The sequence below is a fragment of the Siniperca chuatsi genome, linkage group LG3 (assembly GCF_020085105.1).
Source record: "Siniperca chuatsi isolate FFG_IHB_CAS linkage group LG3, ASM2008510v1, whole genome shotgun sequence".
NCBI classification, from domain to species: Eukaryota; Metazoa; Chordata; class Actinopteri; order Centrarchiformes; family Sinipercidae; genus Siniperca; species Siniperca chuatsi.
In genome coordinates this window covers 34,112,518-34,132,376 of record NC_058044.1, presented here as the reverse complement: position 1 = coordinate 34,132,376, position 19,859 = coordinate 34,112,518, and the positions used below count along the sequence as shown (strand labels likewise).

Below are 19,859 nucleotides of genomic sequence, written 5' to 3'. Positions count from 1 at the left end.
GAATAGGCTACAGAAACTAGGAGTAAAACGTCCAAGAAAAGTTTCTGATGCTCCAGATAAAAAAGAAGTGCATGAGTAACCAGTCTGTTACATTCTGCAATTTCTTTAGGAAAGTATCTTTTCTGTGAATTGAGCTGATATTATACATGCTTTTTATAACACTGACAAATTCAACATAATATTTCAATTACATTTGGTCGGTGTAGTCCCTCATTCGTCCATGAGTGTTCTATCGTAGAAAAGGTTTCAGTCGAGCTGAAACGTCTTGATTCTGAAAACAGTGTCCAGATGACTACGATTGAAACCTTTTCTACGATAATTACATTTGGTGGCTAGAAAATTATTGATATGCATTATATTGGTGTTTTAAGGGGAAATAAACACAACAACAATGAATGGACACAAATCCTTGCTGTTGTAAATGTCTGTCTTTGTTGATGATTAAACATAAATTGTAAGTGTGGATGGATAACATCCTGGACCAAATGTGCGTCACCGACAATTTTGGGACATTTTTACTAATCTAATCGCAACATACCATGAAACCCATAAAAAGTGTACATGCATGTATGTGTAATATCAATGTACAAAGCAGCTTGTGTGCAGCCTGGACTGACTTCATATCACTTTAAAGTATTTGCTGTCAGAGTCACTAAATGTCTTCACTGCACACTGCTATTCCTGTCTGCTTGTCTGTCTCTTCTGATTTCTATCTCCTTCTGCCTCCCTCTGTCATTATCTCTACTTGTAAGTGTATCATTCTGGCCACAGTTTGTAAGAGGAAGAAAGAAATGCTTCAAACTACTTGCCCTTCTGGTAGGTGCTAATAATTAGCAGTATGAGCAGCTCCTGACCATATCCTATATAAAGAAACCCCTGTTAGGCCCTGGTCAGACAGAGTGCAGTTTTTGCAGTGAGAGGCATCTTTTTCCAGTTGTTTTCTATAGGCAGTAAGCATTTTTGTGCCTTGTGTTTTTGCAGGAGCGCTCTGAATGCCTCGAGTTGTAAAAACTTCGACTGCACCCAACAAGCGCTCATGTCATTTGTGTTTTTGTCCCCATTGTCCAATCGGATCAGATTTGTGAGTTTACTTCACAGCAAAATCACAGTTAGGCTAAAGACAGGTGATTTGGTGGTTGCCTGACAACATAAAAAAACCCACAGCTAAATTGTAGGCTTCAACAAAAAAGGCAGTGTGGTGTGCCTCGCGTTTTGCAACCTGCAACATTTTCTGTGCCTTTAACCTCTGTTAATTTAGTTTCATGCAGTATCTCTGGTACTTACCATGGTGGTTTCAGCAATGGAGCCAAAGCTGTTGATGAAAATGTTACAGGAAACATTGACTGGAGGACCTGCAGAGAGAGAGATAGAATGATTACAGCAGATGGATATACATAATATGGTTTAAGGTTAATTTTGGTTCAAGGTTCATTTATTTATCATTATACAACACAGGTTGTAATATATACACTGTACACAGGGTACAGTGTATATATTTTGATTTTCAAATTTGAATTAAAATTTGAATATTGTCCACTGTGATAACATGCAAAATTACTTAAGACATTGGTGTGTTATTCATATGCCATTTGGTGATACCAGGCCTGGCAGAGATCTGCACTCTACTGTGAGCTCTTCTAGTTTTGTCCTGTGACTGCTGATGACCTCATACAGTTCCTGTAGTGCATTTTTTAAAAGTGCATCTGGGGAAATGTAAACAGCAGCAACAAAAATACTGGTGAACTCTCTAGGCAGATAACATGCAATCATCTTAACATTAAGATGATTGCAGATGGCACAACGCTCATGGGCCTCATCCAGGATGGTGATGAGTCCACATACAGACAGGAGTTGAACAGCTGGCCCTCTGGTGCGGTCAGGACAACCTGGAGCTGAACACTCTCAAAACTGTAGAGATGACAGTGGACTTTAGGGGAAACCATATCTAACAACACTGCGTCTGCTGTGGAAGCCTTCAGGTTTCTGGGATCTACAATCTCCCAGGACCTAAAGTGGACATCCAACATCGACACCATCATCAAAAAGGCCCAGCAGAGGATGTACTTTCTATGCCAGCTCATGAAGTTCAACCTGCCCCCAACCAGACCCCTCTCTGCTATCCTGCAGTTAAAAGGGAGTTTTTCCTTGCCACTGTTGCCAAATGCTTGCTCATGGTGGGAATTGCAAGGTAAATAATATTATAAAGAGTACAGTCTAGACCTGCTCTATATGAAAAGTGCCCTGAGATAACTTCTATTATGATTTGGTGCTATATAAATAAAATTGAATTGAACTGAAGTTGAGAGACAGTGTGCAAATACTACTGGCCTATTGTTGGGTGAACTAAATGTGCAAGAGTAGTCTTAAATGTCACTGTTTATAACACAGGGCGTTTATCCTTTGCTGGACATGCCGCTTAAAAAAATTGTGGGCAGAAATTAAGAGTATACCCACTTCTCCAGGCACCACTATACTACTAAATGTATCTAAAAGAGAAAATATTATAAACAACTCTCAGTATACTATAAAAGAAGACCTATGTCCTATGTCTTTTGCTAAACAGTCTTCTGTCATCGTTCCTTGGCCTCATGATGTTTTCCATCGAGGTCAAGGAAAGATGTGAAGGAGAATTCATAAGGAAAAGACAACCGTGGTGCTAAGAGAATCTGACTGCACTTACACACTTTTTTTTCAACTAACTTTATTTATAACACATGGAAGATAAATACAGTGACAAACTCAATGCTGTACAATTCAAGTAAGGTTTCTTGTCCAAAACAGAATCACACCTCCTAAGAAAGGATGTTTTCAATTTACACACAGGGTACATTTAACCATCAATTACTTATAGGAAATAACAACAAAATAGATATTGTTGAAAATAAAAACAAAAACAAATCAAACAGGATTGAAATGTTGAAATAATATAATTACATAAAAGGAATATACAAGTAGATAAAGTTGAGCCATTAAAATAATAATTATATAAAAATAAGGAATTGAGCAAGGGGCCAGAGTAAATTATATTCAGATATAAGTATATAGAGTTTCCTGAAATGGGTGCTTTTGACCTTTTTTATACATTTGTTCAGTAGCATTCCGCAATGGGGGGGATTTTGTATTGGAGTTGTTTGTATGATTCTGGTTTTGAATAAAACCACCAGTGTGCACAATCACTGCATGGCTGGGCTGAGAGCTTCACCTCTAACAACACAGTTTGCTGTAGGTGATGTGTGTTTTGCACATGTTTCTCACTCTCAAGTATCACACCAAAATGAGAAATTTATACTTTATGTCTGTGTATTGAACTGTATTACATATCATGTCCCCACATTGAGCTACCATTTCTATCCAGGAACACATTCAAATGTTTGTTTTCAAAGATATAATTGTCATTTGGTGGATGTGCTTTACATTAAATGCGCTTTAATGTAAAGACACTTTAGTGTGAAGCCACCTCAGAAATGTTGACAATGCCTGCAAGGATTGCTAAAAAGATCATCTTTGGCAAGGCATAATAAAGGAGTATGATTAATGAACAATAAAGGAGGAGAACTGGCCTTGGATCATAATAAGAACAGTTACATTTCAGCAACTGGATTTGGTTTATATTTTGAGCAAAAAATGATGGAGCAACACACAAATTAAATGGTGAAGCAGCCTTTTACTACTTGGGCTAACCTCAAATTTCCAGTTTGTAAGGTACCTGACTGGAACTGTGCCTGACAAATGTTGCCTTGTCTGTTCTCAGGTATGGATATAGTAAAAGGTTAAGCTCAAGTTCAAGTGAAGTTCCACAACAAATCTTTACCCAACACACAGAGGGGATACCAGTGGCTGCCTCTCAAATATTGTAAAATAAAATGGAGTTAAACAAAATCATTATCTTGCTGTTACACAGTCTATCCATGTTATTGTGGACAGTGCCTCACAGGGGTTCACATTTTGCCCTGTCAGTTCCTGTGGAAAAATACAGACAGACACATATATAGCTAGGTAGATACCTTTAAAGTTCGGCCTTATCCTGGCATCATATCCAGATGTCCTCCCCATCAGTTTGTCCAGAAAATCAGAGGGAGACATTGGGACCTGCTGTGTCCTCGCAGCACTGTCCACCTCCTTACACTGACGCACACTGTCATAGAAACAAAACACAGGTAACACAAGAAATCATCTGTGACATTTTCACAGCAGGATGTGTATTTTGCTACTCTCCTTGTCAATTGATGTAAAGCACCATTATGAGTCAATTTATTGACTGTTTATTACAGCTTTGATGTTTGCTATTCAAAACACCTTGGACCAGATCCATAAACACCCTGAGGATAAAACCTTGAAAAGACAATTTTTGAATCTAAAATTTCCGACCAAGGACTTGAATGATTTAGGAAATTTTCGGCCTTATCCTGGCATCATATCCAGATGTCCTCCCCTATCTTCTGTTTACCATGGACTAGACAGCCATTCTTAGCTCGGTCACACCATAATTTACAACAGTAAAATATTAATGAAGTCAATGGAGTCGCAGTGATCGGTGGATTCACTCGAGTAGGCAAAGTAAATTTGCAAAGTCCAACTTTGGTGAATTTTTACACACACAATTGCAACTTTGACCAATAGCGAACTGTCTTGACAGTGCTGACCTTTGAGGGAAAGAAGAAAATCCCAGAACCCAAAATGGAGGATCAGCTGTGCAGCAACATCCAATTTTATGTAACCCTGCTCTGCTGCTCCACAAAAGAGGCATGGTTATCTGTCTGTTGTGACACAAGAGGATATGATACAAATTCATTACCTTGAACTAACTGTGTTAACTTACAGGGCAAGATCGCAAGCAGTAACTATGTCACTTTTAGCACTATTTTGTGAGGTCATATGAATGAATTATCAAAAAATATTCTAAATGATGGGATTTGAATGATGTAGAGCCCCTGTGATGGCAAATTTATGAAAGGGGATAGTTGTATCTTCTGTTTACCATCGCCCATCATATCAAGAGATAATACTGATCCCATGTGAATCTGAATCATTCATGAATCTGGACTCAAATACTTGAAACAATTTTTCAAATTTCAGGGTTCAAATAGCCATAAAAATATTCAAAACAAATAGACCCTTTTATGTCACGTTTTACTTCATTAACAGTTGCTCAGCTGCTCAGACTGTCAAACAGGGAGTCTGACCATATGGTATTATTATATTAGTTACATTACAGTCATCATCATTAGCATTAAGGTAACACTGTCATTTTGTACAGACATGCCACAACAATGTGTATGTGTGTGTGTGTGTGTGTGTGTGTGTGTCTTTTGGGGTGAATGGGTTGAAGCTTCTAAATGCTAAGGTAAAGCTTGATGATCCTGAAACTACACTTGTGTATGTGTGTGTGTTTATCAGTTGGGACAAGAGGGAACATTTCCAAAAATAACTCACTGCATGGGTCATACTGCTAAACACACACAGACACACACACACTATTCAGCACATCCAAGTGTAGTATCAGGATCATCAACCTTTACTTTGGCATTTAGAAGTAGCTACCATTTACCCTAACAGGGAGTAACCTTATACAACCCTAAGAACAGAATAAGGGTGTTTACCAAGAGTCTGATTACTCTTTTAACCTTTTCTTAACATGCACTCACTGCTGGTGACAGCATGTCCAGACTTTTTTGACTGGGGTGGCCAAAGTGGGGCACTGACTTATGCAGTGATGGCATAAAGTACGTGCATGCATATTCACACACACGCACACACACATGTCGGAATATCATTAATTTACCATTTTTAATATCTCCTTTAATTACTGACATTACAGTGTCTTACAGTTTTTTACATTCCTGTGTTTAAAATTTGTATGTAAAAGATAAATAGACCTACCAATCACAGCACAACAGAGTGGCACCACATAAGTATCGTATAAAGCGTCTATACATTATTCTTTAAGTCCTCAAAAAGAAATTATACCTCCAAAACTAGGATACATACAAAAGAAAACAATGCACATTCAAAAATACAGTCACAGTATAAAGTACCAACAAAATTAAAATACATAAGCCTTGTGGTACAAGGTACCCTTTAGTGTGCAATTAACTCCAATATAAATCCTTCCGCGGCAATATTAGACTCTTAGAGGAACTGCTCCGGCCGTCCATTCATTCCATTATTAACCTGACCGTGGCGCTATAAGGACACTTTGAGCATCAGTCCTATTGGAGAACCGAGGACCCGATTCTGTGCAGTTCAATTTATTTACACTGTGCAACTACCTCCTGCTGTATCCTGAAGGATTCGGTATAAATAATAGGTGTATATAGTGTTTATAGCTCTTATTTTCTATTCTCTATTTCTATTTTGTTTTGTGTGTATTTTTTTATCTATCAACCTTTTTCCTGTATGTGTTGAATCTTGAGCTGCTGTAACAAGCAAATTTGTGGGGTTGTGGGATTAATGAAATTTATCTTATTTGACGGGACCCCCAGTTGTTGACTTTGCTCACATGATATCTGAAGTCAAGAGCTCTATAACAGCTGGTCGCATATCTGTAGCCTCTTTTGTTATGAAGAATCTTCATACTGACATATCTTTCCAACGATGTATCTGGTTTAGCTTTAATATATAAAATGAAGCTTTTTGTTTAGTGGAACTTGTGACCAAAATGAGTCACCTTCAGAGATTATTGTACAATATTGCTGACAATCTAGGGCATTACTACAGAAGTGGAGGAAGGCCTGAAGTGCTTGGGTTATGGCTGAAAAGACCAACTTGTTCTCATTCACAATTCATCAAATACCGAGACATGCATAGGCTACTATTTACACAACCCTGGTGATTTTTTTGTATCTGATTCTTGGTTTTGAGATTTTATGTCAGCATGACATAGCCCATTCAATCAGAATCTGTTTTATTAGCAATGCAAGCATACGAAGAATGTGTCTTGGCATTTGCTCCCAAAAAACGCAACACAGAAGAATAATAAGCTAAAGTAAAGTAATAATAATAATAATAATAATAATAATAATAATAATAATAATTGAAAAAACAAAGTAATATTAAAATAAAAGAATACTGGGTGTTCACGGTTGTGAAATGGTAAACTCCAGGTGAATGCCAGGTGCTCTTGAAGTCGAACTATCAACTGTAGAAAGAGGGCAGCTACTAGGCTTACTTCAGTCCCTCTCACACAGAGCCAATGATGTGTTAATATACCTTTATTAATTAGGGCATGTCAGAGTATAAAATATCACAAAAAAATGCTGACTGGTTTCAACTCAATGGGTTTTACTCAGGGTGTGGCTGGAAAGAGGAGTCAACCTGAGTGGTAGACCGTAATTATAAATATAGATAAATATGTCGCAGGAGGGCCAAATTACACCGGCATATCAGACATAAAATATCAGACATAAAATACATTAAACATATCACAAGTAGGCTATGTAAAGCTAGTTAATAGTCACCGTAATGATAATAACCCATAATAATGAAAATATAACTCTCACAAACATCAAGAACATACATATCATTAAGCCAGTTGACAAAAAAGTTCTGAAATCTATTTCCTCATTTAGACCGGGATATATCATAGCATCACATTTAAACATTGAGACGATCACCACCTCTAATATTAAAATTAAACTGACATTTTAAAATCTATTTACCGAATGGAATAGTAATAGCGTCCTCAAAACCAAAATCAGGATGCCAAAACCAAAAGACAGGCAGAAAAGGTCTGAAAGGGAGAACAAAGGGTGACAATCTGTTACCCAATTTTTCTCCAAGCAAGGCAAGTGCCCATGTAGTGCCCATGAAAAGCTACACAGCCACATTAGCATTTTGTTAATAATATCCTGGCTTAATGTTGAAGCCAGTCACAAGCTAACCACAGTAGTTACAATAATATCACTGGTGGTTTGATTTCACTTAAATACACTCTATAGATCAACATTATCCACTTACAACATTCTTACAGTCATTCCATTTTGTTTATTTAGCTGAAATTTAATCAGTACTTTAACAGATAATCAGTTTTGTCCTCGTCATGCACATGCAGCTCCACCGAACCCACCATTAGTCCTCCCTAGTCCTACCCAACTCAGTCGAAGGAGAAGAAGGTGAGCAGTATTTTGTTGATAGTAGCTAGCTAGTTTTACTCAGAGCAATCCATGGAGCTGATGATGGAAAATGTCAGTCTTTGGGGTAAAAGTTAAACCCTCCTCTACTTCTCCCAGAGCATAGATCATTCAAAATAAATAACTAATTATAATCATGAAATACTACTACTACTACTACTACTACTAATAATAATAATAATAATAATAATAATAATGTGTTTACGGTAGCACTTTTAATTTTCACCCCAAGTGAGATTTTCCCTGACTGGATAATTACATTCCTGTTAATACGTTACAGTAGGCTACTTTCAACCAAATAGTCAGAATGACAATGGCATTGAATTACATAAAGTAGTTCCTCAGATATTATAATTTATTACTATATTATAATATACCATATACAAAATTATAGTATTATTATGCACAATTAGTATGTGAAGCCTCTGTGGATGTTGATGCTGGTTCAGTTCCATTGCCAATTAGCACATTAGCAGTTGATGCAGATGAAATATTCATGGCAATATTAGATTAGAAAACAGATTTATTAGATTCCTAACAATTTTGGTGACGCGTCTCACTGCTCCTTTAGTGTCTCCACCATGCCACTCGTCATGCTATCATGACAGAGTGCTACTCACATTTGGCTCTGGATTTAAACCATGTACACAGGTTAAAGCTAATAAACATTCTAGATTTTGAAAATAATCTATATAGTCAAAATTCAGATAAAGTTCCTAAATTTGGTTCTGTAAAAGTTTCTTCAGTCTCAAAGGGTAATAACTGGACATTTTCAATAACCTCAAGAATATCTGGACAAAGTAAAACTTCTCTTTCTAAAACATGAAGAGTTTAAGCTAAGCTCAATTTTTTTTTGGATAGGTTGGATACGTGGACGGTTAACAGTCACACTCAAGCAGAGTTGTCAGCTCAGAGCATCTTAAATCGGCTACTAAGCTGCTTAGCTTGCTGTAGCGCTACCTCTCCCCATCTTTTCTTCTGCTCTTTTCCCCTCTCCTCTCCTGCAATTTCTTCTCCTCCTCTTCTTTCTACCCCCTTTCTCTTCTATACTCTTCTCCTTTAAAACATGAGAGAACAATAGGAAGCAATGTAGGCAGACACAGCATAACATCCAATGCTTATCAATAATGAATGAGCTTTTAACCTAGAACTACTATCTGTCACACACAAAGGCTATTTAAAGGGGAGAGCTGAATATATTTAATGTATTTTTTCTTTCCTGTTATATCTGCTGCTGCTAATTCTCCAAACTTCATTGCGATAAGGTAACAGTAATATCAGATTCACAAATTCCAGAAGATTCAGCATCAGCATTCATCTGAACATATAAACAACATATCACCTGCTCTCTACAACTAAGATGCTAAAAAACCCAACCCTGACTGGGAGAGGGTTGGTTTGAAGAGCTGAAAGAATTATTTATAAGTAGCTCTGATTATGCAATGAAACATCCTCATGAAGCCAACATGAAGAGACAGAGAGAAGAGGCCTTTTTCATCTGGCTATACCTAGTGTGCCTAGGAGACCCTGGTTTATCCCTACCATTATGTAACACCCTGTCTCTATCAGCATGGCAACAAGCATGCAGGAAAGTAAAATGTTCAAGAATCCATTATTCTAGTTTATGATCTGTGGATGTGGATGAGTTTGAGCTACTGTAAATGTATTACAGGACTGTTCAGACCTTGAGCTGTCATTAAAAATCCCAGTTTATCACCAGGGATGTCCACAACATCCCCTTATCTGCCTAGACTGAACTTCAGTTTAAGATGCTTTTATCTACAGACTAGATTTTTGCCTTTTGGGCTAATAAAGGTTTTCATAATGTACATTAAAAGTATGCATCATGCTAGTATGGATCTGAAAAAAATGTATGAAAACAATTTTATTCTTCTCTGCATTAGAGTGTGACAGTGAATCAGCGTGGAATTACTCAATTGCACATGAGGTGTCTACTCCCATATCTATCTATTGATGTTAGATAGATGTTGATTGAATGTCCATAACAGATGCATCGTAGAGAAGGTTTCAGTCGTAGTCACCTGGACACTGTTTTCAGAATCAAGACGTTTCGGCTCCCATCCCATCAATCATAACTGATGCATTAATACAGTAGTTGTTGGGCTGCAACTAATGATTATTTTGATTATCGATTAATCTGACGATTATTTCCTAAATTCATTGTTTAAATGTTGTATTAATTGTCCAAAAATAGTGAAAAATACTTATATTTAGTAAAAACTAAATTGGTGTCTTCAATTAGGTGGTTTTGTCCAAACAGTCTAAAAGCCCCAAATTCATATCTATCTATCAATCAATCAATGAATCTCTCTCTCTCTCTCTCTCTCTCTCTCTCTCTCTCTCTATATATATATATATATATATATATATATATATATATATATATATATATATATATATATATATATATATATCAATTTAAATCACATAAGACTAAAAACAGAAAATTCTCACACTTTAGAAGCTGGGACTTGGGAATGAATTGATTATCAAAAGAGTTGACAATGAATTTTCTCTCAATCAACTAAATGATTAATCAACTAATCATTTAATCTCAAAATATGTGAGAGAAAACTCTGAAGTACAATTTCAGTGACTATGCCACTGGAAAATAAAGTAGAAAAAAGGGAATAAATTGTCCGGAGGCTTGAGCAGTGGCATTTCTAACAAAAAGAAAAAGAAGAATGGCAGAGGGTCAATGATGCGGTTAGTCATGTAAGTTTTGAGTACCACAAGCAAGCTGGAAGAAATACAGAAAAAGTGGTATGATTTCAAAAGGAAGGCCAAAAAGTGCATTAGCACACAAAATCAGAGCCACTGCTGGTGGAGGAGGAGAAGGGACACGAGCACTCTGAGAGACACTGCTGCTGGCTCAACAGTCACACACTGCACTGATGACCACACACATTCAAATGTGGAACATTTACACACAAGGCAGAATATGCTTAGATCAAAACATGTCAGTATAAGAATGAGAGACACTGCTGCTGGCCCTTTAAGTTAGCATTGGCATGACTATTCATTCATAACTATTCAGAGTGCTGTCGCCAAATGCTTGCTCATGGTGGGATTTGTTGGGTCTCTGTAATTAATATTATAAAGAGTACAGTCTAGACCTGCTCTATAAGAATAGCGCAATGAGATAACTTCTGTTATGAATTGGTACTATATAAATAAAATTGAATTGAAGTTCACCCAAATTACAAAAGAACTCACCCATTCCTTTTGGCATCTGAAAATAGTTTTCCTTTCTCAGGTTTTGAGATATCTATCTCTGAAATGTTTGCCTCACCCCAATACCATGGAGAGGATGGAATTTAATTTGGTACTCAAAAATGTGAAATGTGACGTTTAAATCATCAGCAAAGCTCCATTTCCACAGACTTCACTGTGTTACATAAATAAATTTGCTTTGCCTTGCCTTTCCATGTGGGTACAAGAAAGTGTCCTGCACATATTTAATGATTAGTTTACTTATTTAAATTAATTTTTATGATAAAAAATATATGAAAACATTTGTGAATGACCAACATGTATAATGACAACATGCATTTAAAATACTAATAATGTTTAAAATCCAAAGTATTCTGTAATGTACTATAGATGAAAATACTAATGACCAATTCAAAACACAAGTGTTTTGCTCATGATATTTTCACTCTTAGTTTCTGAACTGCTGTAACTCTCCTCTCCAAGCCAATAGTGCTAGTCTCACTGTTTGCCTGCTACTGAATCCAATTGCAGGTTTACAAATTATTTAGTAATGCGTAGCTGTTTTTGGTGTCAGACAGATTCTCAAAACATGAAAACTCAATTTCAAGCTTTCTAGAGGTAAAAGTGTTCTTGTGTACTGTTGCAGAAACATAGAGGAAGACCTACCAGAACAACATTTGTTCTGCCTGTATAATGTCTTTTCATGTTTTAATCTCTGGCCAAAAAGAACAACAACAACCAAACAAAAAACAACAACCAAACCTGGTCTAGTCCTGATGTTCAACTTAAAAAAGCTCTTCTGTGTGAATGACAATGCAGTCCTCAGCGAGAAAACAGTCATCAACTGATGCACTGACATAACCACAATCTCCAACCACTGCTCTCCAGATTTGGAATATGTGATCATCCGCTGCAGGCACTTTCACTGTTACCTCAAACACAGGCCATTCTGCCTAGCCAGATTCAAAACTGCATAATGTATCACTGCATAATGTACCACAATTGTAGGATATTTCTCATGGGGGATTTCAAACATGCAAACAGGGAGGCTGGCCTATGCAAGTAGAAACAGAAACATTTTGGCATCTTTCTACATGCCCTCTGGGAAATTCAGATCACGACATGATCATGCTGATTCCAGCCAGACAGATAGAGGCCAAACTACCAGAAGGAGGAGGACCACTACAAGACTGTTTTCACTGACAGGCCTTAAGATGTTTGCAGATGCATATGAACTGTCACACAATTTATTTCATTTCGTGAACAGAGCTTCCTCCCAAAGAAAAAGTAATCAAATTCAACAATCCTTTACTGTCACCATTTGTGGATTGACTTCTGTTTGAAAGCTTACTTTGGCATCACTCCTTTTTTATTCTCAATTAAAGTTGCACATATTGATTTGGTCAGTAATTAATCTTTAGTCCTGATGAGAAAACTTGTGTGGATATTTCCATTTAAGGGTTGCTGACACTTGACTCCACTTTGTGGTGAAAACAGTCTTGCCTGCCCTCTGCATTTTAAAATGTTTATTTTGCCTTGTATTAATATACAGCCTTTGTAGTCTTTTTGCAGCTGTAGTACTTGTTCAGACTAATTAGCTGCTGGATTAATACATACATCAGAAACACAACACTTATTTTTGGCATTACCGCCTAGGACAGCCCAGTGCAGTGACAGGGATGGGGTTGACTACTGCCTTTAGCCAAATGTTCACTTAGTGTAGAGACTACCCCCTTCACCTTCCCCCATCATTTCCCCAGCACAACATACACACAGCCAGGCAGAGCACCACTTAACTGTGCTTTTCAGCAGCATGTTTTCTTCAGCAGTAACAAGTGTTCTTTTGGTCATATTTGTCATGCACCGTTACAACAAAGGCAGTGACACACACACACACACACACACACACATTTAATCCAGGTCTGATATGATGGATAGTGTGTAATTTTTTTGTATAATTTAGTAATACAGCAGCGGCAACTAACACTGATTCTCTTGAGACATTTTAATCAGATTTCAGATTGTGATGCCTGCTCGAATACAGTCAGCTACTATGTGGCTGTCATCTTGGCTGTCAAGAATGAAACTTTCCTTTGCCTCCCAACTATTACTATGATTTGAATGCCAAAACAGCCATTCACATAACACAGCAGTTGTCATTGATCCGTATTTACATTTATGTTGTCAGACAATTTTGCAGCAGAATAGCGATCAAATAGTACATTTACACTCATCTCAGTGCGGTACAGTACGGGAATTGTTTTGGCTAACTGGTAAAACTTTTGATTACATAACCACTATTTTACAACAGAACAAAATCAACAGGAAAATATGCCAGTGACAACTACTAAATGTGGCTATACTAAAACAAAATGCAAGTGATCATGAAGAGCAGGAGGAAAATAGAACAGTCCTGAAAGTGCTGGTGTGGATGCAAGTCATGTACTGTTCTCAGATTTATCCACCCTACTCTGGCCAGATGTGTTGTGGGTGGATGATTGCATTTACACAGAATGACAAAAAGGATTTGGGCAGTAAAACAGAGCAAGCAATTTTCACCATTCAGTGTTTAGAGCCCTTCCAGTAGGGCTACAACTCTAGTCACAAGAGTGAAGATGTGGAGGAAGTATCACTTTACTTAAGTAAAAGTTAAAATACCACAATGTAAATATACTCCATTACAAGTAAAAGTCCTACATACACAAAATGAACATACACAGTTCCTGTTAACACAGTTTCTATTGTTCCTGCATCAACATCAGCATGGCAACATAAAACTTTGTTGTGACTTTGTGTGACTCTGTGTGAGTCCTTGATGAAGTCCGGATCATGGGATATTAGAATGTGGAGTTTTCAGTTTATCAAGTTAGTGAGGGTCGTAAATAAATAAACTGGCTTTGGTTTAGTGGTGTCGCAATATACCGGTATTGATGCTAACCGTGATATTTAAAAACAAAATATTGACATCATGTTAATAACGCACATATGATAATATCATGTATCGTAGAAAAGGTTTCAGTCGTAGTCATCTGGACACTGTTTTCAGAATCAAGACGTTTCGTCTCCCATCCGGAAGTCATTCTCAATTGTGAAAAAATGGGACGGGAACTCAGAAATTTAAGCTACTCTGTGTTACATAAGCCCTGCCCTCAGGAAGGAGTCTTCCTGAGTATCTGTTGATTAGCTAGTTTCACCTGAAACTGACCTAATTGTTTCCATGATGGCCCAGTAATCAGGCCTATTGTTTTCTGGCTGCACCTCCCTCATCACTGTTAAGTATCCTGGATTGTTGACTACCTGACTGGCAGACCACAGCATGTGCATCTGCAGCACTGTCTGTCGGACAGCGTGGTCAACAACACTGGGGCCCCTCAGGGGACTGTGCTCTCTCTTCTTCTTCACCATCTACACCACGGACTTCAGCTACCACACAGAGTCACTGGACTCGCTGTCGGTGGTGTCAGAGAGGAGGATGCTGGCAAACCTACATGCCATCTTGGACAGTGTCTCCCACCCACTCCATGAAGTGCTGGTCAAACAAAGGAGGACCTTCAGCAAAAGACTCCTCCCCCCAAAATGCACCACAGAGTGCCACAGAAAGTCATTCCTGCCTGTGACCATCAAACTCTTTAACTCCTCCCTCTAAGTGTCAGTCTATATGACCCTAAGTTAATAAACTGGACATTGGATCATTAACATCACTGTAATACTTGAAATAATTGTGCAATATTCTCTGTTTTATACTCAGGTGCAATATACTCTGTTTTCAGTTTAATTTATTGATATTTATTCATACTCCTATTACTGCTGTGCAATATCCACCGTCCCATAATAATCTTAATAAGCTACACTTAACTTGACAGTACATGCACTACTCCTTATTACATATATTATTGCATTGTATTATTATACCGTACATACTTATAAACAAACCGGTAATCCACTTTGTACTTATTTTAATTTTATACTTATACCCTAATTTATCTGACCTGTATTATAGTGTATTATATGTTATTGCTTGGTACTTCTATTCCTGTGTGCACTGACGTGACAGTGAGCAGCTATAACAAAAGAGTTTCCCCTCGGGGATCAATAAAGTATTTCTGATTCTGATTTAATGTCATCCTTGAGTCCTAGCAGGGCCTATTTTATGACCCAGAGGTGATGTGAACAAGCGGTGTAGGAGAGTTCATCATCTCTGTGGAAGATTTAAAATTGTTCATCATCATCATCATCACCCCACAAATATATTATTGGATTGTTATATCTGATGCATTCAATTGTAAGCAGCTTTTTAGAGTTGGAGCTGGCTCAGGTGGTGTTTGAATTGAATTTGAAGTATTTTATATACGTTGGGTGGTTTAATTCACTGTATAACAATGCATCGTGATTTATATGCTCATTATAGATTTTTCAATTTTTAATCTGTAAAGTAACTAGTAAATAGCTGTTAAATAAATGCAGTGGAGTAAAAAGTACATTCTTTCCCTCTGAAATGTAGTGGAGTAGAAGTATAAACTAGCACTCAAAAATGTGAAATGTGAGCACACTTGTACTGAAGTACAAGTACCTCAGACTTGTAATGAAGTGCAGTACTTGAATAAATATACTAAGTTACTTTCCTGATGCAAAGCAAAGAATATTGATAATATAATAGAGGTGTTGCATACAAAGTCAATACAAAGACTTTTAAGAAAGTTTGCTCTAGGCAGCACAAAGTGAGGTAAAGAGGCATCAGTACAAGTTGAAATGTTTCAATGTTGAAAATGCTTTAAATTTGTAGGGAATTACTAATGGTTAAAGGGGCACCAAATTGTGTAGGTGCAATCAATTCAATTTTGGCTATCAGAATTATCAAAGATAATAATAAATAATAACTTTAATTAATAAAGTTCCTGGGGGCACTACTCTTAAAGAAGAGAAAAATGATCCAATGAACCAATTAATGGATTGAGTCTCATAATATACTAAACTATTTATTTAGAACTGATTAACAATTAAATTAATAACTAAAACCAAAATTACTATCAATAGCTAGTAGGTAGAAGGATTTGGAGTTCACATCGTCTTCCAGGTTTTCAACTTTGTTGTTGTCTTCTCGTAAATCATAAATCTCCTCAATCCTGTTTGCAATACAGGATTGCTGTTGTTTTTAGTTCATGAAGAAGGCTTCTGTAACGCCTTGGACTCTGGATTCAGAAGCGTTGATGTGGTGTGAGGTGAGCAGTCACTGGATGGCTGGGACAAAACGTTCCGTCCAAAGCCTCTTTATCAACTTGTCAAAGTGGCTTAAGTAAAAATACTCAGGTAGCTCCACCAGACAATTGGGATGTTTTTGGCTATGGTGGTTGATTTGGCAGCTGTAACAGATTTCTATTCTATATTTGCGTAAAACCGCACTCAGCAAATTAACCACTGCAGATTTTAGTGTCCAGAAATACGGAGGACAGTCACCCATCTGGCTCATCGTTCTGTTTTGGCAGCCTTGTCAGGGGGGGGAGGGCTGTTTGGAGAAGTGGAGGAATCCAATGATCCGATGATGATGGTGGTGAGGAGCTTGGTGGAGTCAAACTCCTGTGTGAGGATGCCAGAGAAGGAGGCACATACAGGCCCCAGTAGTCATCACTTGTAGCCAGGCCCCTGGCCTGTGGTGATAATGGTAGTGTAGGAGGGAGAGACATTGTGTTTTTTTCCCTATTTGTGGCCTCTGCCCCCAGAAAACTCCTGTTATAAATGATAATGGTAACAGGAGCGGGGTGTAGGGGGTGTGTCTATGGAAAATAGAGGTATTTTTTCAAAACCACATAGTCCTTCGAACACCAGCTGCACTGGATGAGAGACATAATCCTAACGGCACGAGCATTTTCAACCAGGCATTGTGAGCATTTTCAACCAGGCATCGACAGTCACGCTCAATGTAGTGTGAAACACCCAACCCAATGTAGTGTGAAACACCCAACATTCAGAATTAAAACGCTTGATGATAAACTGTCCAATAGGCTCATCTTCAACATTCAAATGATAGGTCACACTGTGGTACCATTTACCATTTACCATGGGGTAGTCTCCCATACAGCTCTGAATATTTTTTGAATGCCAGGCTCCTCTTCCTCCTCCTTCTCATCTTTCTTTATCTCAGAGCTGCTGCTGCCAGAGTCTGGATTGCTGTTTTCCTTGTTATCCCAGCATTCTTCCCTCACCACTAACGTTCTTTCTTTTGCATCTCCGACCCACACACTGGAAAATAAAGCCCCGTTTTCCACTTTGAGGCAGTGTGTCACCACGAGATTCAACACTCTCCAGTTGTTAGATGTGAACGTAGTTTTTACCATGTCAGGATCAAAAGTCTCCCCCACCGGCAGATGATAAATGCAGAGTTCACCGACAGTATAATTAAACACATTACCCAAGGTCCCTCCCAACATCTGGGTCCTACAGAAATACGTGATGTGTTTTTTAGGAGCGTACCACAACGGTGATTCTTCTAACGTAGTCACAGGCACTTCGCTAATAAACCCTGTAACGTTAACTCTGTCTGCCATCTCCAACCATATCCGCCAAAGGACTTTTGGGCCTTTAATAAGTTCATGACCTGTCAACTTAATTTGTCACGGTGATTGTGTGGAAAAGATGTTTGTTTATTCTCTCGCAAGCATTGCACTTTCCAGGAAAACCTCCTGCTTCAGCTGTTGTGGCCATGGTTGGAGAAAAGAGGTGCCACAACTTCCAAATCTGATGGATGCTCTAAAAGTCTTTGGTTTTTCCAGAAACAGAACCGCTTAAGCCGAGGAAATCCCACAAAAACGCTGGAGAAGTCACACTTGCCCGTAAAACAAGCAAGTGACTGTGATTTGTGATTACTGTACTGACTAATTTAGGTTTGGTAGGTGTAAGTCTATAATAATTTACAGTAGCCTCTGTGTAAGATAAAACAGTACAAACATGAAATATTAACAGGCTACGCTGAAATATATTAATGAATTAAAAAATGATAATAATTCTGACATTTATAAATGATTGTAATAATTTAATAAAAAATGTGTTTTTATGTGTCTAATATTGTTAATAATATGTTCTGAAAAGTTTACAAGCAATATGATTTTAATATATGACTTAATCTTATTATATAAGTGCCAGGTGACTAAAGATCTGAGTTAAATAGGAATGTTTGGGGAAAAAAAACATGGAATTAAGAGTTAACTGTTAAGGGGTTAAGGGTTAAATTAAGGATAAACTTGTATGCATGCATAAAAATGTGTTACCAGCATTTATTTAGTATTTTTTGGTGGTTAATGGCAACTGTATCATTTACAGTATATGTAGCTCTGAGAGATTACACCAGTTGATATTTTACCTGCAGACATCTTATGTCGCTGGTGGATAAATGGTAAATGGCTGCATTTATAAAGCATAGCAATATAGCTTTACAATTTGCCTCTCATTCACCCATTCACACAGCGAGCTACCATGCAAGGTGCTGGCCTGACCATAGGGAGCAATTTGCGGTTCTTGCCCAAGGACACTTGGTGACGTGGGATTGAACCACCAACCCTTTGATCAAGGGATGACCCACTCTATCTCCTGAGCCACAGCCTACTGAATAAATACAGACTGCATGAAACTGAGGCAGGCCTCTGGCTGAAATGTTTGTACTGATTAAATTCCCCAGTGCTAATAAATGAGATAAAATAATTTGCAGCCTCTTGACCACTTTTTTGAGTGTGGACTATCTTTTCTATTTTTTGTAACATCCTCCTTAGTCTGACATAAACCTTCATGACATTACAGTATATACACTGAGAGGATACTTCATAGCAAGTATAACGCCTTTATTAGGAAGGATGCTTAAAGGATAAAAAGCATGTTATATAAACTTGTCATTGAAATTGAAGACATTTTACAGGTGGATGAGAATATAATCAGGGACACCCACTCAGAGGCTACTTTACTTTTGAAAGGCACATTGTATGTAGATCCTCATTCACCAGGAGGTGTGCCATCTCTGCAGGACAAATGCTAGCGATTTCCTGCCTGACACTTTACTATTCCTCAGAATGGACTTCCATTCTGAGGAATAGTTAAGTGTTGTCAACAACACAGAATCAAGAGATTGATACTGTGATTGATTTAATTCGTTCTGACAGCTTACTTACCCAAAAAATGAATGATTCTACAAGACATTTTTTTTATCTGTATTATTTATTTTTGTTAATTATAGTGTTAAGGCCATAATTATCATTCTTTTCATTCAGTCATGCATAGTCACAAGATCTTGTTTTGTCTCTATGGAAAAGATTGACATAGCTTGGATTGAATCTACCAGTTTATAAGTTTTTAAGTGTTGTTTTTCTTTTTCTTTTTTAGTCTTTGCCCAGAAGGTTGTTCTGGGTAGAAAGAAATTAGATAAAATAATTTTAAACTCTCTGAAACAGGGCTTTCTACAGAACTGAAGTGTTACCAATAATCACATGTATGGTTTTGTGCTTGGTCACCCTT

The 19,859-nt window shown here is 37.6% G+C and overlaps 1 protein-coding gene across 3 annotated transcripts in view; it reads right to left on the bottom strand.

Annotated features, from left to right (window-relative positions):
- glra3 (glycine receptor, alpha 3) overlaps positions 1 to 19,859 on the bottom strand; it is a 100,969-nt gene that overhangs the window by 51,303 nt on the left and 29,807 nt on the right. For 2 of the 3 annotated variants that reach the window (XM_044185699.1, XM_044185680.1), the window contains exons 2-4: positions 4,644 to 4,757; positions 4,005 to 4,135; positions 1,285 to 1,352 (exon numbers count right to left, since the gene is read on the bottom strand). In XM_044185699.1, the coding sequence (XP_044041634.1) occupies positions 1,285 to 1,352; positions 4,005 to 4,135; positions 4,644 to 4,757 (313 nt within the window). The remainder of the gene's footprint in view (positions 1 to 1,284; positions 1,353 to 4,004; positions 4,136 to 4,643; positions 4,758 to 19,859) is intronic. The other variant, XM_044185689.1, reaches the window with a different exon arrangement.